General features: G+C 34.9%; 1 protein-coding gene across 1 annotated transcript in view; it reads right to left on the bottom strand.

The window, feature by feature from the left end:
- The window catches only part of LOC109248190 (protein eyes shut homolog), a 784935-nt gene that overhangs the window by 281197 nt on the left and 486083 nt on the right, over positions 1–17655 (bottom strand). The window contains exon 11 of the mRNA XM_053905310.1: positions 11421–11574. Within this exon, the coding sequence (XP_053761285.1) occupies positions 11421–11574 (154 nt within the window). The remainder of the gene's footprint in view (positions 1–11420; positions 11575–17655) is intronic.

Raw genomic sequence — 17655 nt, 5'->3', positions numbered from 1 at the left:
ATTTTCACTTATGATGACCAGAGAAATGAGCATGATAGTTCTTGTAAAAAGAAGTGCTTCAGGTCAAGCTTAGAAAAAAAGAGCCATTTGGTTTGGATTCCTTGCTCCTTTCACAAAGGAAAGGGTAAAGAGTTCTGGGGGTCTGCCATAATGGATAAACAACTGATAACTCTTTTCTCCATATGTAATAGGAAGTAAAATATAAAGGAAAAAGGTAAGGTAGCAGTATTTTACCTATAAAAGTAGACACAGAGATGGGTGCCAGAGAAAGAGTGCCAAACATGGACTCTAGTTTTAACTTTGGTATATTTCCTTCAGTCATGTGACTCCAAGAAAGTCCATTTTTCCCTTAGGCATAGAGTTTCCTCAGCAGAAAAATGAGAGGTTGAACTATATTATGTTTTTTTTTTTCATTTCTTTTTTTAAATGTTTATTTATTTTAGAGCGAGACAGAGAGAGAGAGAGCAGGGGGGAGCAAAGAAAGAGGAACAGAGGATTTGAAGTGCTGACAGCAGAATGATTTAGAAAACATTAAATATATTTTTTGTAAGGATGTATAATTAAGTATTTTGGATCATTAAGGTAAACTTTTAGAAATAAAATTGACATCTTTTCAATGGTTCAATTAAAACTACCCCATATAATCAAAATATGACTCTTCTGATTCCTGAATCTAGCAATAAATCCAGCAATGAAAACTCATTTAATAAGCACTGAGACATATTTTTGATCAACTCCCATATGCTATTTTGAAGCAATTATTCTCTCAAATAATAAATATTACTGTAGTTCATATTCTTCTGTTCTATTCTATGAAATGAATGTCCTAGATCCTTTTAAACAAAACTGGTGATTCTAGAGACAGTGCATATCTAAAGACTATGATATCTTTGCTTGAGAAAAATCTGGAAAATAATATATTAGTCTGTGTAAATCTTTTAATTAGAAATATTCATTCTAATATAACATCCCTCCTCTTATTAGACAGGAGGAAATTGTGTTGAACTTTCCTGCTTTTAGGAACTTAAAAAAAAGTGTCTATGATAGAATATAATTGACCTAAGTAATTTTCAAGGATAAAAGTATCCTTTCTAAAAGCTTTTTGTACAATACTTAATAATTATAGCCTAATGAATTTTAAGTAACAGAATGCCATGGCTTCTTCATAATAGCAAATACATTAAAAATTTGACTTGCAGTAAGTATAGCAGCATATAATTCATAACCATCTTTAAAATATCTTTAACTTTACCATACTTATGTAGGCTAAGTAAAAATAATTCCATCTACCCCTTTGTTATATCCAGAATTGACAGATGGTATACTGATTCTATTTTTCTTTCAATATAGCATCACAATTAGAACATAATTTTCACTAAATTTTATTTTGTGAAATTCCCTGAGAGAAAATGGTAATTGCATAAGGCAAAATTGAAAATAGAAAATGAAGAAAAGTTTTAGACTCGTATACTTTTAATTTTTACAATTATCAGGGGAGTTTTCAAAACTGCTATGTTCACTAATTTGATGAAGCATCTTTTAGAATTGAAAAGTTAGGGAGTTTTTGGTGTGTGTTGTGTGCTCATTCCATGAGGACCTGGTACCTCTTTTGTGAAGTGGTAGCTGAGGAGACTTATGCCCTCACCATGGCTGATGAAAAGCTGAAGGAAGGAGTCAAGACTGAAAACAAGGATCGTATTAATTTGAAGGTGGTCGGGGAGGATGCTTCTGTGGTGCAGTGCAAGATTAAGAGGCATACACCACTTGCTTAACTAATGAAAGCCTACTGGGAAAGACAGGGTTTGTCAAAGAGGCAGATCAGATTCTGATCTGACGGGCAGCCAATCAATGAAACAGACACACCTGGGGGCGCCTGGGTGGCTCAGTTGGTTGAGCGTCCGACTTCGGCTCAGGTCATGATCTCATGGTTGGTGGGTTCGAGCCCCGCGTTGGGCTCTGTGCTGACATCTCGGAGCATGGAGCCTGCTTCTGATCTGTGTCTCCCTCTCTCTCTGCCCCTCCCCCACTCATGCTCTGTCTCTCTCTCTCAAAAATAAACATTAAAAAAAATTAAAAAAAAGAAAAGAGTCAGCTTATAAAATTCAACTGATAAAGCCGTGGAAAACTTTGGAGGACATCCAGAAAATAGTGCCTAAAATAATTAAATGCTTATAGAACAAAACCATGAGGAAATAAGTTTACTTAATTGGAAGGAGAAATATCTGTAGAAAACTTCATTAAAGTTTTTATGAAGTGTTTTTAATGAGATGCTATAAAATAAAAAATATAGTGAGCAATTTCTCTGGTCCTAGGGCAGCAATAGAAGAAATAGACTTACATGGATGATAAACCATAACAATAATACTATTCATTTGAGGGACACTTGATGCTTTTCAAAGAACTTTCATACAGATTACACTCATAGGAGACTATATCGCAGAAAATGAGTGTTATTATCTTTATGTTCCAAAGAAAGGAACAGACAGGTAAAAGACTTCTCTGTAGTTATAGACAGGATGCTTTGTTTCCTCACTTCTCTGTTTCCAGGTGCCCTTTAGGTGCCCTGCGCTTTCACTTTGAATCACAATGAACATATAAAGATCTATCCTTGTGCCCTGAACCCAGTATACCCTACTTGGGCAGTGGTCAATGGTCTAATGATAAATCACAGAATGGCATTATTTGTGGTTATCTATGTCCGTGCTGATCCACATCTACAGCGTTGGAATTTGGGGGTTTGATGTGATTAGTATTGAACTACTCTTCCTAATAGTCACTAACTTCTTCGGGTGAGTCCTGGCAAGATTGAGTAGAACCATGCCATTAACATGGGGAAACTCAGTCCCATGGAGGTTATAGGGAGTGATAAGTGTCTAATTTATCTAAAAACAACATTAGTTTATGTGTAAATCAAACCCAAGAGTTGTGGACTTCATCAGCCATTCAGTGATGATGTTACCATGAGCCTCACCAGTTGTAGTTGATGCTGTGGTATATTGCCTTGAGTCTCCTGGTGATGGGAAAAAGGTCCAGGTCCCCTTGACTCAATTCAGTAAACTATGAACATCCCTACTCCAGAGCTTTGCTTAGGGTCAGCTGAAGCCTCTTTCACAACTGCTCTGCAATTCAACTTCTACCTCTTCTCAATGCTGCTTCTCCCACTGACTTCTGGCAGTTGGTACCAAGAGCACTCCCTAATAAGCTTCCTGCATGCAAATCCCTACTGTCTAGTTCCAAAGAACCTGACCTAAGGTACTAGTTATTAAGTATCAGTGGCTAAGACTTAACTGCGGGAATTATAGTCCATTATAGAATCTCCATCTCCAAATATTTTTAGGAATCCTCAGGACAGCTTGCACATGTTCATTCAAGGATCAGACTACTCATTGGTGATTTCTGTGCAACCAATCTAAAACTTCATTTCTTCTTATTCCACAAATTCTCCATAGAGGCTATGCTAAGCTGGAATTGTGTTTCCATCACCTTCTCTGAGGTTTATATACTAGAGGAGCTAAAATTTTCTTTCAGAGCAGTCTCTGCTACTGTACTCTAGGGGCCAAAATGAGAGTCATGGCTAGTACAATACAAGCAGGAGAATGCGTTTTGCTATTTTATTCATTTGGGAGTTGGGAGGAGATTCTCAGGGTATGGTTGAGTTCATCCCAGTCTATCACATAATATTGGAAATTTCTGTTTTCCAAATGATGGGAGCTTTACTGAGGTGTCTACTACGCTCCTATGTGAATTTTTATGCTATTGGCTATAGGGCTTTGTTTTGGAATCTACTCCTTTTTATCTTTGTAACATCCTGTCTTTGAAGGCAAAATTGGGGTTCAAATATTGCTAGAAATTAGAATTAAGCCAACTAAGTCAAAAAATAGGAGGGACCAAGACAAAATTCTGTATCAAATACTATAAAACAGGAATTTGCTGTGTCTTATGGTGGCATTAGAATAAATTATCTGTGTCCCTGAAAGTGTCAAGATTTCATTCTTTTTGATGGCTGAGTAATATCCTATACACACACACACACACACACACCACAACTTTGTCCATTTATCAGTGGATGGACATTAGGGCTCTTTCCATAATTTGGCTATTGTTGATAGCACTGCTATAACATTGGGGTGCATGTGCCCCTTTGAATCAGTATTTTTGTATCCTCTGGCTAAATACCTAGTAGTGCAGTTGCCGGGTCATAGGCAGCTCTATCTTTAACTTTCTGAGGAACCTCCACACTGTTTTCAAGAGTGACTGCACCAATTTGCATACCCACCAACAGTGTAAGAGGGTTCCTTTTCTTTACATCTTTGCCAACATTTGTTGTTTCCTGGGTTGTTCATTTTAGCCATTTTGACCTGGAGGAAACTAGAGTGTTTTATGCTAAATGAAATAAGTCAGTCAGAGAAAGATGAATATCATATGATTTCACTCATATGGAATTTAAGAAACAAAACAGATGAACACAGGAGAAGGGAAGGAAAAATACAGTAAGATAAAAACAGAGATGGAGGCAAATCAGAAGAGACTCTTAACTATAGAGAACAAACTGAGGGTTGCTGGGGGTGGGTGTTGGGTGGAAGGATGGGCTAAATAGGTGACAGGCATTAAGGAGAGCATTTGTGATAAGCACTGGATGTTACATGTAAGTGATGAATCCCTAAATTCTACTCCTGAAACCAATACTATACTATACGTTAACTAACTTGAATTTAAATAAAATCTTAAAAGAAAAAAATAAATTATCTGACGAAGCATTAAAGGTCTTTGTTCTATATTTATTGAGTTCAAACACTTTGGCTTAGTACCAGTATCTGCCTATGAAACCAGCTTTCAATTTTAAAAATTTAGTATATCTTTTGAAAAGTCTTACACTATTCTTAAATGAATTTGTGTTAGGTAGAACAGAGTTAACAGATGTTAAGTTCTAAAACAATTTATCTCAATATATATCTTCTTTTTATTCAGTATATTGATGAAGTCAAGGTCAATTTGTTGAGGAAGAAGCTCACATAGCTTCTTTTAGCTTCATTTAGAAAGTTAGGTGGCTGGCCATTTTTTTAAATAAATAAGATTGTCTATATTTTGAGTCCACTCTGTGCGAATTGTTCTATAGAAGTTAATTAAGATAAATATGTTGTCAAGGATTGAAGCCTACGACTAAGAATAGAACTTAAAGGACTTTCACAGTAAAATATTTCTTACAGTTGTTTCAAGGCAGTAATCAAATATCCTCTAACCATGATGATGGATCTCAATTAGGAATAGCTGTGGGTCCTACAGAAGCAAGTTGGAAAATACATGGGATTTAAATCTGTAATGTTAAACCACCACTCTTAATAAACAAAGAATCCCTTGGCATTTCCTCATGAATCTTATTTTTTAACATGTTCAATCCCTTTAACTTTCCTGTGAGGCAGACTGTTCTCTGACTTTATCAATTATTGCTGTTCTGAAAAAATTCTGATTATTTAGTTTGCCCCTAAGTCTTCATTTGCTTCCTGTTACTTTCTTATGTAATCTTGTCTTAAAGATGATAGTATACATGCCTTTTATAATTACAGAGAGAAGAGGCTTTTAGGGATTGAAGTTCATGTCACCATACATTCTGCACCACACAAGAATACCTCCAACTTCCTCAATAACCCTGACAGTTGTAGTAGAAATCTACCATTAACATTAAAGAATGAAGAACATGTGTGGCTTTCTTCAGCATACATTGCTGGTTCTCAAAAGAATTTCTTCACTTTTATTTTAGTTTATTGTAATTTTCTGCATTAGAAATTACAATGTTTGATGATGATTTGCTGAAGAACTAAATATCCTTTCATCTCAAACTTGATGTTCCTGTCATACTCAATCTCCATACAATTTCTTGCATGTGTTAATCTTCACCATGATGTCATTGCTTATCCTCTTCCACCTGCTGTCCCTCTGGTAAATTTCTAATCTTTTTTCAAAATCCAGTTTATTTCTTATGTTATAGATACACTTTTCAACTGTTAAGTCCCTTTCTTAGTAGAGTCTTTGCGGTTGCTCTGAGGCCTTAAGGGTCAATCAGTTCTCTGGCTGTCTTGGTATCTCAGCACACCAGAAGATGAGGAACTAAGGACTTGAATCTTTACTTTTTTAACTTTGATAATAGCCATTCCATTTGGACAACCTGAACTGAATTGCATAATTAAAAGAAGCAAGCATGTGACTATATAGTCAATCACTTGAAATTATTTTTTTATATCACTGGTTGGTTGAGTCCATAGCTGACATATTATTCAGTGAACACACTGTGTAGACTCAGCCTCACATTTAGATAGCAATGTCTTTATTTAGAAAGCTCTCCCTTCTATTTCTGCCTCATTCAACACCAAACTGACACTTCCTTGTTTCTCAAGATATTTGCGGATTTTAGACACAACTACACATGCTAGCAGAAGACTCTACCCAATAATCCTAAACAGTACTAAAATCACCAACTTCTAGACCCACAAACCTCTAAAAGATTTAATCTTATTTAACGAAATAAATTTTAGTTTTGTAGTGGATATTTTCAATTCAATACAAATAAACTATATTGTAAGTTGTTGTTCACTAGTACCGGGCATGTTATGTATGATTACTGTGTTATGTATGGATAAGGGAGCAAGATCAATGTTTAGATTTATGTATTTATGTACAAGTCAATGTAATGATAAAGTACTATGCCATATTTCACATATTTAGCTATAGTTTTCCTACATTTCCTCTCAGAAATACCAGATGGAAGTGTTGATGGAAAAGATACAGAAATTAATATTGAAGTGATGAAGTTTGACCTTTTTAAGATGAAAAGCCTGCCAAACTTTCCATATTGACATGGCAACGTTTTATGAATAAATCTAATATCTTATAGATTTAGCGCAGTTCAAAAGTCACCATCTGCTTCAAGAAGTGAAGATTGTTGCTATTACATAGTTTCTGGGCTCTAAGACTAAAGGCATGTAATCCATAGCTCACATAATATTAACTATCGAGAACGTGTGAAAAACCTTTATATTTTAGAAAATCAGAGACATAAAGGACATTTTGAGTTACTCTCAAGATTAGAGCTGATAATACATTATGGATATTCTTTCTTCTTACATAAACTTGAGTAGTTTCCTTATCATTCTCTGTATGCAGTTACAGGTCAAATGCCATGGAGTTATAGGACAACAGGAAACAACTTGTAATACCGAAAATTTATGTGGGGAAAATGGCAAAGCACTTGAAGCTGATTTTGAGCAGAGTTGCCTGAAAGGCCATTGACAAATTATATATAGGTATTATAAGAAGTTGTCATTTGTTCCTTTCTTAATTTTCGTAAATTATTTACCACTAAATCTCTTCATTTGATATAGTTAAAAGCAATCCTGCTCAGAATCCTTTTTATTTCCCAGTCTTGAAGGTTTTAATGCTAGTTTTGCATTATATAAATTTATTTTCTGCTTTTTAAAATATTTATTTATTTTAAATGTTTATTCTGAGAGAGAGAGAGAGAGAGAGTGAGAGAGCACAAGAGAGCTGGGGGAGGGGCAGAAAGAGAAGAAAGAGAATCTCAAGCAGGCTCCATGCCTTCAACACACAGGGCTGACACAGGGCTTCATCTTAGCACTGTCTGATCATGACCTAAGCCAACATCCAGAGTCAGATGCTTAACTGACTAAGCCACCCAGGCACCCTTATTTATTTATTTTGAGAGACAGAATGAGAGAGCAGACAAGGGGCAGAGAGAGAGGGAGAGAGAGAGTCCCAAGCAGGCTCCATGCTATCAAAAATCATGAATTGAATGCTTAACCAACTGAGCTACCCAGGTGTCCCTTTCTTGTTTTTTTCTACTTTCTTAATAAAAAGTAATTTGCACAGATATGTACTAACGCATGTACACACACACACACACACACACACACACACAAATATACATACACCTAACAAGAGGTTTTTATTTCATAGAAATTTGTAAGATCAAACAGGAGGTAAAAATCAGTCCATTTACAAAACTCAACAGCAGTTTTTGTTATTTTGTTTTCTGGACCAAATATCTAACAAGATGATGTGTTAAAAATGCTTGCAGTGGTTTCATGTGATGTTTGGGTTTGAGCAAGTTCTAAGGTTCTTGCTGCCCAACCATTAGTAACTTTTCCAGCTTCTGTTCAATTAATATCAAACCCTGCATGCATTCCTTTACACTGGCCAGCTACTAAAAAGTGGCTGATTGGGATGTGTGGTTCTGGCAGTCATGCAATTCTTGGTCAATATCCACTCGGCTTTGGCTACCTAACAGTTTGTTAACCAAAATAAATCACTAGATATTGGAGTATGCCTCAGATATACATGGATAATACACATCAGGATAAGTCCTTGAGGATTCTATGGTAGAATAGGCTGTGTGGATTTAAAATATGCAGATAATAACACAGTAAATTACTCAGAGGAAAGGACACAGGGTTTCTTTACAGAAGAAATGCTGAATAAAGAGTCAGCTTTTGTTCAGGACAGACACAAAAGGTGCCAGAAAAATTTAAACTTCAGAAACTTTAAAAAGTATATATATAGTAAGACAATTTTTCTGAACTTCCCCAAAGGAGAATAACCCTTGTGAAAACTAAGACTCTTTCTATGTGATCCCTTTCAAAATTTGTTGAAATGAAAGACAAACTGTGCATGAGTATGAATTACAATCTATCTGTAGAGCTGTGATCTCCGCTCCATTTCATTTAAGAAGAACTTCTATCTTGATACTGAATTGACCTCAATCACTACAAGTGGCTTATTCAAGTTTGCTCTACTTCTGTCATCTATCCTACAGGTACAATGCAGATTTAGTAGGAGGAAATACATGTTTATTCTCTGTGGCTAATATCAAAATAAAAATCCAAGTCATATTTTACATGTTTACCTTTGAGCTCATTCCACTAATTTTTTAAAGTAAATTCTTATCAATCATGCTATGGTATTTTATTGTCAAGAACCCTTAAATACAGATGAAATTCCAACAACATTCATATAATTAAAAAGGAACTTAATTCACATGCTTTTTAGGGACAAATTTGTTTTGAATTTGCGTAACAAGTGTCCTGTCAGAGACAATTAAAAAGAGCTGTACAAACAGACCCTTTTAATATGTACTTTTTTTTTTTAAGGTTTATTTACTTATTTTCAGAGAGAGAGAGACAGACAGACAGACAGACACAGAAGGAAAGAGAGAGAGAATACCAAGCAGGCTCCACACTGTCAGTGCAGAGCCCGGCATGGGGCTTGAACTCACAAACCATGAGATCATGACCTGAGCAGAGATCAAAAGTAGGATGCTCAACCGACTGAGCTACCCCGACACCCCCACAAAAGACCCTTTTAATTTTAACTTGTCCCCAATAAGGATGGAGAAATAAGAGTGGAGAGCAGAGAAGGCAAGACAGAAAGAGAAGGTGACATAAACAACTGAACAGATAGGGGTAAAGCAAAAGGTAATCATAGACCAAGATATGTACACAGACAGAAGATCAAAAGTCTCTTTTTCCATTTTCACTTCCCTCTGGTAGGAATCTTCTCTCACGTAGGTTGTATCTCATCAGTTTAAACTTCTAAGGGACTTTATGTTCTCAATTGTTCATTATTTTTCTATGTATTAACACATTCCACTCAACTAGTATGTTGAGTGGAATTAAATCCCAAATTAAACATGCTGAAATCTCTCATCCTACATTTTTTCCCTTTTGACTCCTCACCTCCCTCTAGTTACCACCTTACCTCTTTTTATACCTTCACAGTAAAAGTTCTCAAGAATTGTCTAGAATATACTTGTTATTTATATTGTATACTCTTAAATAATTTATATAATATATAATACACAATATACGATATAGTCCTAGGGTCAGCCCTTAATGTAATCTATTGTCTGGTAGGATACTGCGCTTAGGACAAAGCAGATTTGCATTTTCGTGTCAGTGGAGATATCTCTTTTTCACTTCCTAAATTTTGGATAAAAATAATTGAAGGACTTGGAAAGTCCTTGGTTTTTAGTTTCACTAGGAGTATCAATATTTTTTTAAAGGATGGTTTCACCTTCAGGCTACCTAAGGCTCTGAGTGGTTTGAGGACTGCCTAGTTAAGTATTCATTACTTAAAGGCAAGAAATAAAATCATCCCTTTAAGTAAGTTTGACCAAAACAGAAATTACTTCATATGTGATCAAATGTGCCATTGTTTGTGTGAAATGATTACACTGTATAAAATGAGGGTGTTATCAATCAAAATGCCTTTTAAATTGGGTTTTAAGTTATTCACTTTCTCATCTGCCTCTTTTTTTGTGTGAGCAACTGCAACTTTTGTCAGAGAGATGGTTAAGTCCATTGCTCTGAAAATTTGCTTTGTCTACACACAACTCTCTTTTCCAAAAGGGTCTTCCTAATCTGTGAATAATAATTTCATTACCTTAGGGTAATTTTATTGCCTTCTTGTCATAACCAATTGATCTGCCCAGCCCCAGACACTCTCCTTTCTTCATTCAAACATTTACTGAGCATCTTTCTGTCAGATGTCCTGCAAACTGCATTAAAAATGAGTAAGATGCTGTCCCTGCCTGTAAGGAGTTTCCATTTTCAGATTGGTGTCAATTTCCTTGATTTTATTTTCAGGCTGATACAGACTCTGGGAAAGCTTATTTGATTTATATAACCTTCACAGGTTAGCCAAGATTCCAGCTAATCAGACTAACGTATCCAATTGTCATCTAACATACAAACTCAGGCACAAAATGTTATTTTTAACTGACACAGAGTAACTTTAGAGACCATTATCACTAGATTGCTACACTGATAAAGAATTTTAAATTCTTGGCTGCTACATTTAAATTTTGTTCAGTAATACCCTTGGGATGTGACCATCATATTTAGTCATCTCTCTCTTCTGAGATGTCCTAATTCTGAAGTATGAATTAATTCCAAGACTGCCTTCCAAAAGTTTATACACCCCAGAAAGCATTTCCATCTAATATTCATTATTTTTTCCAACTGGATTTTCTTTTTCTGTGCAGAGTCAATGGCCACCTGCCCCAACTCCCCAGTTCTGAATGGCTATTTTCATTCAATAGATATTTTCTTGAACAACTACCGGATCTTAATTTCAAGTGGACCACAGGATTCTTTAACCTATTTATTAGCTCCATGGTATTTTTCAAAGAAATTCATTCTGTATGTAATTGGATTGCCACTGGATGGTATCGTATTATACCTTAGTTTAATTTATACTTTATCCATCAAACTGAAAACACTGATTAGTGAGACTACTTTCAGATGGACCTTTTTGTCCTTCTTTTCATATTTGGGTGGCTATTATACATATAAATAACATTGAAAAAATAAGTTTCAGCAGTATAATTCAAAGAACTACTGTGGAAGACTTACCGTATTGTGATAGGGATGAACGCATTTGTGTTAATGCTATAATTAGCAGAAAGAGTCAAGATATTGTGAGAACTCCCGCATCCATATTTAACTGTGGGCCTTCCATCCATGAGAAATAAATGAAGAAACTGTTGTCCGGTATTTTTCTCACTACCTTTAAAAAAACAAATATTCCATGAAATTAGTGATTTTATTTATGTTTTATTCAATTACAATCATTCTTTCAAAAAACACAATCTTTTGTCCCCTAGGACTAATGACTTAGTGAGATGGCTAGGAGTATTATTAGATAACTATTCAATGTAGAAATACTATATCAGAAATATACATTATTTTTCACAGGCTGAGACTAGCATGGCTTTAACAGCATTTAACTTCACATGAAATTAACTTCTGTTAACTTCTGCCTCTGTTTCTTAATAGCAAGATGACCTTATCCTGAGCCTCAGTTTCCTCATATACTATAATGGGATGAAGAGAGCAAGTGATTATTAGAATTATTGTGATAATTAAATAAAATAATAAAAGTCTCTGGCACCTGTTGAGTATTACAGAACTTGGTTTATTATTATCGTTAATTATTTGTATTATAATTTTTATTTGTCTTTCATAAAAAATAAAAAAATCAATAAAAAAAGAAATATTTTCCCTTTCTCCAGCTCATTCTTTCATCCCACTTTGAGGTATTCTTTTCTATCGTGTGTGTGTGTGTGTGTGTGTGTATACACACACACACCCAAATATTTATATAGCCTTAGTTTTATTTTTTAAAATAAAATAATGGGGATGCCTGGGTGGCTCAGGTCATGATCTCACAGATTGTGGGTTCAAGCCCCACAGCCGACTTTGGGCTGACAGCATGGAGCCTGCTTTGGGTTCTCTGTCTCCCTGTCTCTCTGCCCCTCTCCCACCCCTTTCTTTTGCTCTCTCTCAAAAATAAATGAACATTAAAAAGTTTAAAAAAAATAATGCAATAAGTAGCCTTATTCATCTTTCTCTCTTCACTTAATAATCAACTTTAGACATATATGTAAGTACATAGATTTTTTTAAACAATCTTTTTTTAATGTTTACTTATTTAGAGAGTGTGTGCACCCACAAGTCAGGGAGGGTCAGAAGAGAATCCCAGGGAGGCCCCTTGCTCAGCTTGGAGCTCCATCAGCTTGGAGCTCCATGTGGGGCTTGATCCCACAGCTGTGAGATCATGATGTGAAGTGATATCATTAGTCTGATGTTTAACCAACTGAGCCACCTAGGTGCCCCATATGGTCTTAATTTTGGTGCAGGTCTATTTATTGTTTCCTTTATGGTTGTAACTAGTGCTTTTTATGTCACCTTTAAGATATCTTTGGTTCAAAATTATAAGGTTATTTTCTTAGCTTATCTTTTGTAAGCTTTTTAAAGATCTATATTTTATGTAGAATTGATTTCTGTACATGATGTGAAGCAGTGGTTGTGATAGGTTGGATAATGACCACCAAAGATATCCATGTCCGAATCGCTGGAACCTGTGAATGTTAATCTTATATGGTAAAAGAGACTTTGCAGGTGTAACTAAATGGAAGACTCTGAGATGAGATTATTGTGGATTATCTGGTTGTGTTAAAATTTAGTCACATGTGTCCTTCTAAAAGGGAAGCAGAGGGAGATTTGACAATGGAAGAGGATAGGCTATGTGACTACAGAGGTGGAGACTTGCGTGATGCAGCCACAAGCCAAGGAAGGCAAGTGGCCACCAGAAGCTGGAGAGGCAAGGAACAGGTTCTCATCTAGAGCCTCCAGAAAGAGCCAAAGCTGCAACATCATTTGAGGCTTCTAAGACACATTTTGGACTTATGGCTTCCAGAACTGTAAGAAAATAACTTTCTCTTGTTTTAAGACACTGAATTTATGGTAATTTGCTACAGCAGCCATAGGAAACTACAGGGGTCAATTTTCATTTCTTTCTCTTTTGGTTTCCAATTGATCCAAAATCAAAGCAAGTAATTCTTACTGTGTATTTATTATGTATTTACTGAATTCTCAGATATTTGTGAAATGTATATTTTTAATATTTTTGAGTATCTTTATTCCTTTTTTTTCTTTTATTATTGTGAATATACGTATTTAAGATAATGACTTTAAGAAAAATACCAACATTAGCATACTAAACCAACCTGAAATTACAACCCTCAAAAATGGCCAGCTTTAATACAGATAAATGGATAGATATGTAGAGAGAGAATTTTTCATTAGAGCAAAATGATATTGTACATGTATTTTTTTTTTAATTTTTTTTTAATGTTTATTTATTTTTGAGACAGAGAGAGACACATCATGAATGGGGGAGGGGCAGAGAGAGAGGGAGACACAGAATCAGAAGCAAGATCCAGGTTCTGAGTCATCAGCCCAGAGACCGACGCGGGGCTCGAACTCGCAGACCGCGAGATCGTGACCTGAGCTGAAGTCGGACGCTTAACCGACTGAGCCACCCAGGCGCCCCATTGGATTAGAATTTAAAACTGAAAAAAGAAAAAAAAAAAGAATTTAAAGCTGAGAAATTTTTCAAATATTTATTGAGTAGCTTATTTAAAAATAACAATAATAAAATCCATTACACATTAACCTAAATAACATATTTTGTGAAAAGTAATCATATCTTACAAAACAAAAATAGTGAGAGGAGTATTCTTTACTTTTACAATAATTTTCAATGTTAAGTTTAACAAAAGCTGTTGGATTTTCATATCTACTTCTGTATTCAATCTATTGTGAATTGTTGCTTTGGTGGAAGTACACGAACTCCAGCTTCACAGTGAATGTAACTGCAAAATTAGCATTATTTAAACTGTCTTTTTAAACATACACAAATTGGATAAGTGGTAGTTCCTTAAAGTATAGTTGCAATGTGGAATCTGGAACTATACTAATAATCTTTACATCCTCTGTTACATTAAAATTCCATTGGTCTTTCTTGCATTTTAAATGGATATTTTACCTTTGCAGGATTTTGTAACATCATTTATTGGTTATTTGAAAAATACTGATTCACTGAGTAATGGATATCTTTCAAAGATTGACATATTTTATTATATCATATTAAAAAATCACCTTAGTTATTATTACTACTGAACTCATAAGAAACCATGGTGAAGCTCTGAAGCTCATTGTGAAGAATATACATTTTCCAAAATTCTAATTTTTACTAGAAATCTTGAGGCTTATTATTGGGAAACAAATACTGTCAGCTGCTTTCCTCAAAATGGCAGGCTTACTTTGTTAATTTTTGAGAAAATGGCTTAAAATATTCAAATTTGAAGAGCCACAGATTATCTTTTAGTTATTTTTCAAGTCATGTTTTCATAATGGCTACTTCAACTAGCAACTTAAAAAAATTGCACAAGTGTTATTCCTCAAGACAGTGATTATATATTGGTATGCACCAGACTTGCTTTGATGTATACTTTTGCTTTTATGCACAGCACATTAAAAAGTTGCATACACAAGGATTGAGAATTTTAAAAAATGAATGCATTTTCTGCACTATTAGGGCATTTTTATGTTGACTTTTACTTTGAGTGCATAGTGGAACAGAATAAAATGAGTACAATTTGGGTGTACAAATGTACTCCGCCATGACACTAGGTGCCAGATACTGTATCTACTGTGACTTTTGTACCCTGAGTGCAAATGTCCATCAACACAGTGAAAAAGGCAAATATCTTGGTTTTATTAAAAAAATAATTTTGAAAAAAATAATTTTGATGTTATGGACATCTGAAAGGACCCTGGAGATGCTCAAGGATCTAGATAAACTTGAAATATCTCTGTGTCAGAGCTCACATCAATTTGAAAGAGAAAAAAAAAAAAAAGAAACCAAAGTGAAATGTAAAGTATCACTGAACCCCAGACAAATGTTTCTTTAACATCTCATTAAGAATGTCAGGAAACTTAAGTTATCTCTCCCCCCATGTTTCAGGCTCTATAAGAGTAGAACACAAGCAACGCTTGGATTTCAACGAATGGTTCAGAGAAAGGTATCAGGAGAAATTGTGAAAGAATCTGAAATAGGAAAAAAAAAGTCTAGCTTACCCATTCAGGTGCTCCTCACCTGTCTTTATCTTTCAGATATTTTACAACTTTGTAAGTTGATGAAAACTAATAATAATTTGAGTTATTCTTGTCTATAGCAATTCAAACTGATTGTGTCTGGTAAAGTGCAACTGATTGTTACTCCGTAGGTAGACTTGCTTTCCATCTATTTGTAAATTCGCTTCAAAATTCCTTAATCTCATATATATATATACATATATATACATATACATATACATATATGTATATATATGTCTCTACTCCTTGACTTCTCCTCTGAACTAGTCATAGTATCTTACCAGTTCCCTCATTAAGAGGTTAAATAAAATTTTTGATGTGTGCTCATTTTATATATCTTTTTGAAAATTAGCCTTTTAACAAAGAAAATAAGCTAATTTCAGTTTTTGAAATTTTGAGGTATATTAGGAGAAATGAGTCACATTATATGATAGCAAAGAAAACCAAAACCAACTCAAGGAGAAAAATTCACATAGAATACAATGCAAAGGGGGTCCCCTGGTGTTAAGCAACATAGCAGTCTTGGACTGGATAGAGATGCCCACCCTTATGAATGACCGAGATCGGGTAGGAAGACAGAAAAGGATTCAAAATACAGTTGAAAATCAGAAAATTTGGGGACATACAAAATCTAAGAAACAGATTTCCCATGAGTACTTTGTGCTGTAGAGCTTATTAAGAATATAAATTTGGTAAGAGAAACACAAAGTGAAATATAGTAAAAAATAATTTAGATTAAATCGATATTGCGGAAGAAAACAAATTGGACAGAATAACAGCATTAAAGATTTAATAACGAAGTATGAGTAGCAAAGGGCATAATGAATATGGCTGAAAATCAATCTTGAGATCCTCATAAACGCCCTTTCTTAGAGCCCACTCAACCCATCTAGGTTTTTATCACACTTCTGAAGACTGCAGCTGTACAATACCCCAAATTAGTCCAGTTCCTGGCAGAGAGCGATGCAGCTTTACCTTTTCTGCCTACCCTCAGATCCATTAGCAGTCTTCTGGGCTTCTGTTCTTCAAGTTTTTCCTTATTTTCCCCATGACTTCCTATTCAGTTTCTTAGGCTGCTTTTCTCTGAATTTGATGGTATAATTAAGGATTTAGGATTATCTATGACTCCTCTTTTTACTGAGGGGAGGAAGCTGGGGGCAATGAGAGCACCTTTAGAAATGCAACACTCTGTACCAGCATCTTGTGTTTTCTCTTCTTGGATATATAAAAGGTTAGTTATATCATAGAATGTCATAAAATTGTTTTTTTCTTGAATTCTTGGCTTGTTCTCCACCCCCATCATTTTGGGAGAGGGGAGGGTGGTTCATTTTGCTATGCACTGACAGTCTGGTATCCGGTTCTTTTCCCCATTTTTACCCTGAAGTTTCTATTACTTAATATTTCTAAAGATATTATCATCTCAAACTCCTATTTTCAAGATAAGGCTTAAAAATACGATATACGGAGTAGAGTAGAAGAAAGTTGAACATTTAGGTCAAGCTGTTGTACCATATGTACAAGGTCTGTTTTTCAAAGCTTCAAAAACCGAATTTTAAAAATTATATACATTAAACAAGATATATGTAGTACAATGCAAGAATGAGTTATTTTTAAAGGAAGCACAGTCACTAAAATCAATGACAGGGATAAACGGTCTTATCCAAGTACATCAACATCCCATCATGAACCAGAGCTACCCTGTGATATAGAACACAAAAAGGCAGCTTTAATAAAGGTAATGGGAATGAAATAAAAATAAACAATTAAGCATAGTTCTTCCTCTAGTCTGCCAAATAGTAACAGTTTTAAACTCATCATTTGGACTTATTCTATTAATAAGCGATTTCTTGTTTTATATAATAATACTTTTAAAGGAATTCAGAATGTTTTGCTGGTAACATGATGGTGGGAGGGGGCAATGGAAGACCTCAGGTTACTGATGTATTTGCATGATTCAATAGCAAATTATCCACTTCAGGGAATACAGTTCATATTGTTTGATAGATTGATTTTTTCACTTTAAAATCAACTAACTTTGCATCACAAACCTATATTTTGAGAAAATACTTAGAGAAAAGCTATGAATAAACACTCAGGAAGAACTGTTTGTCTTTCACAAATAGTACTATGGTACAAAAATTCCATT

This window comes from Panthera pardus, unplaced genomic scaffold, assembly GCF_024362965.1.
Source record: "Panthera pardus isolate Hobbes unplaced genomic scaffold, ASM2436296v1 HiC_scaffold_17, whole genome shotgun sequence".
In the NCBI taxonomy this organism is placed as follows: domain Eukaryota; kingdom Metazoa; phylum Chordata; class Mammalia; order Carnivora; family Felidae; genus Panthera; species Panthera pardus.
This window is presented reverse-complemented; position numbering and strand designations above follow the sequence as displayed.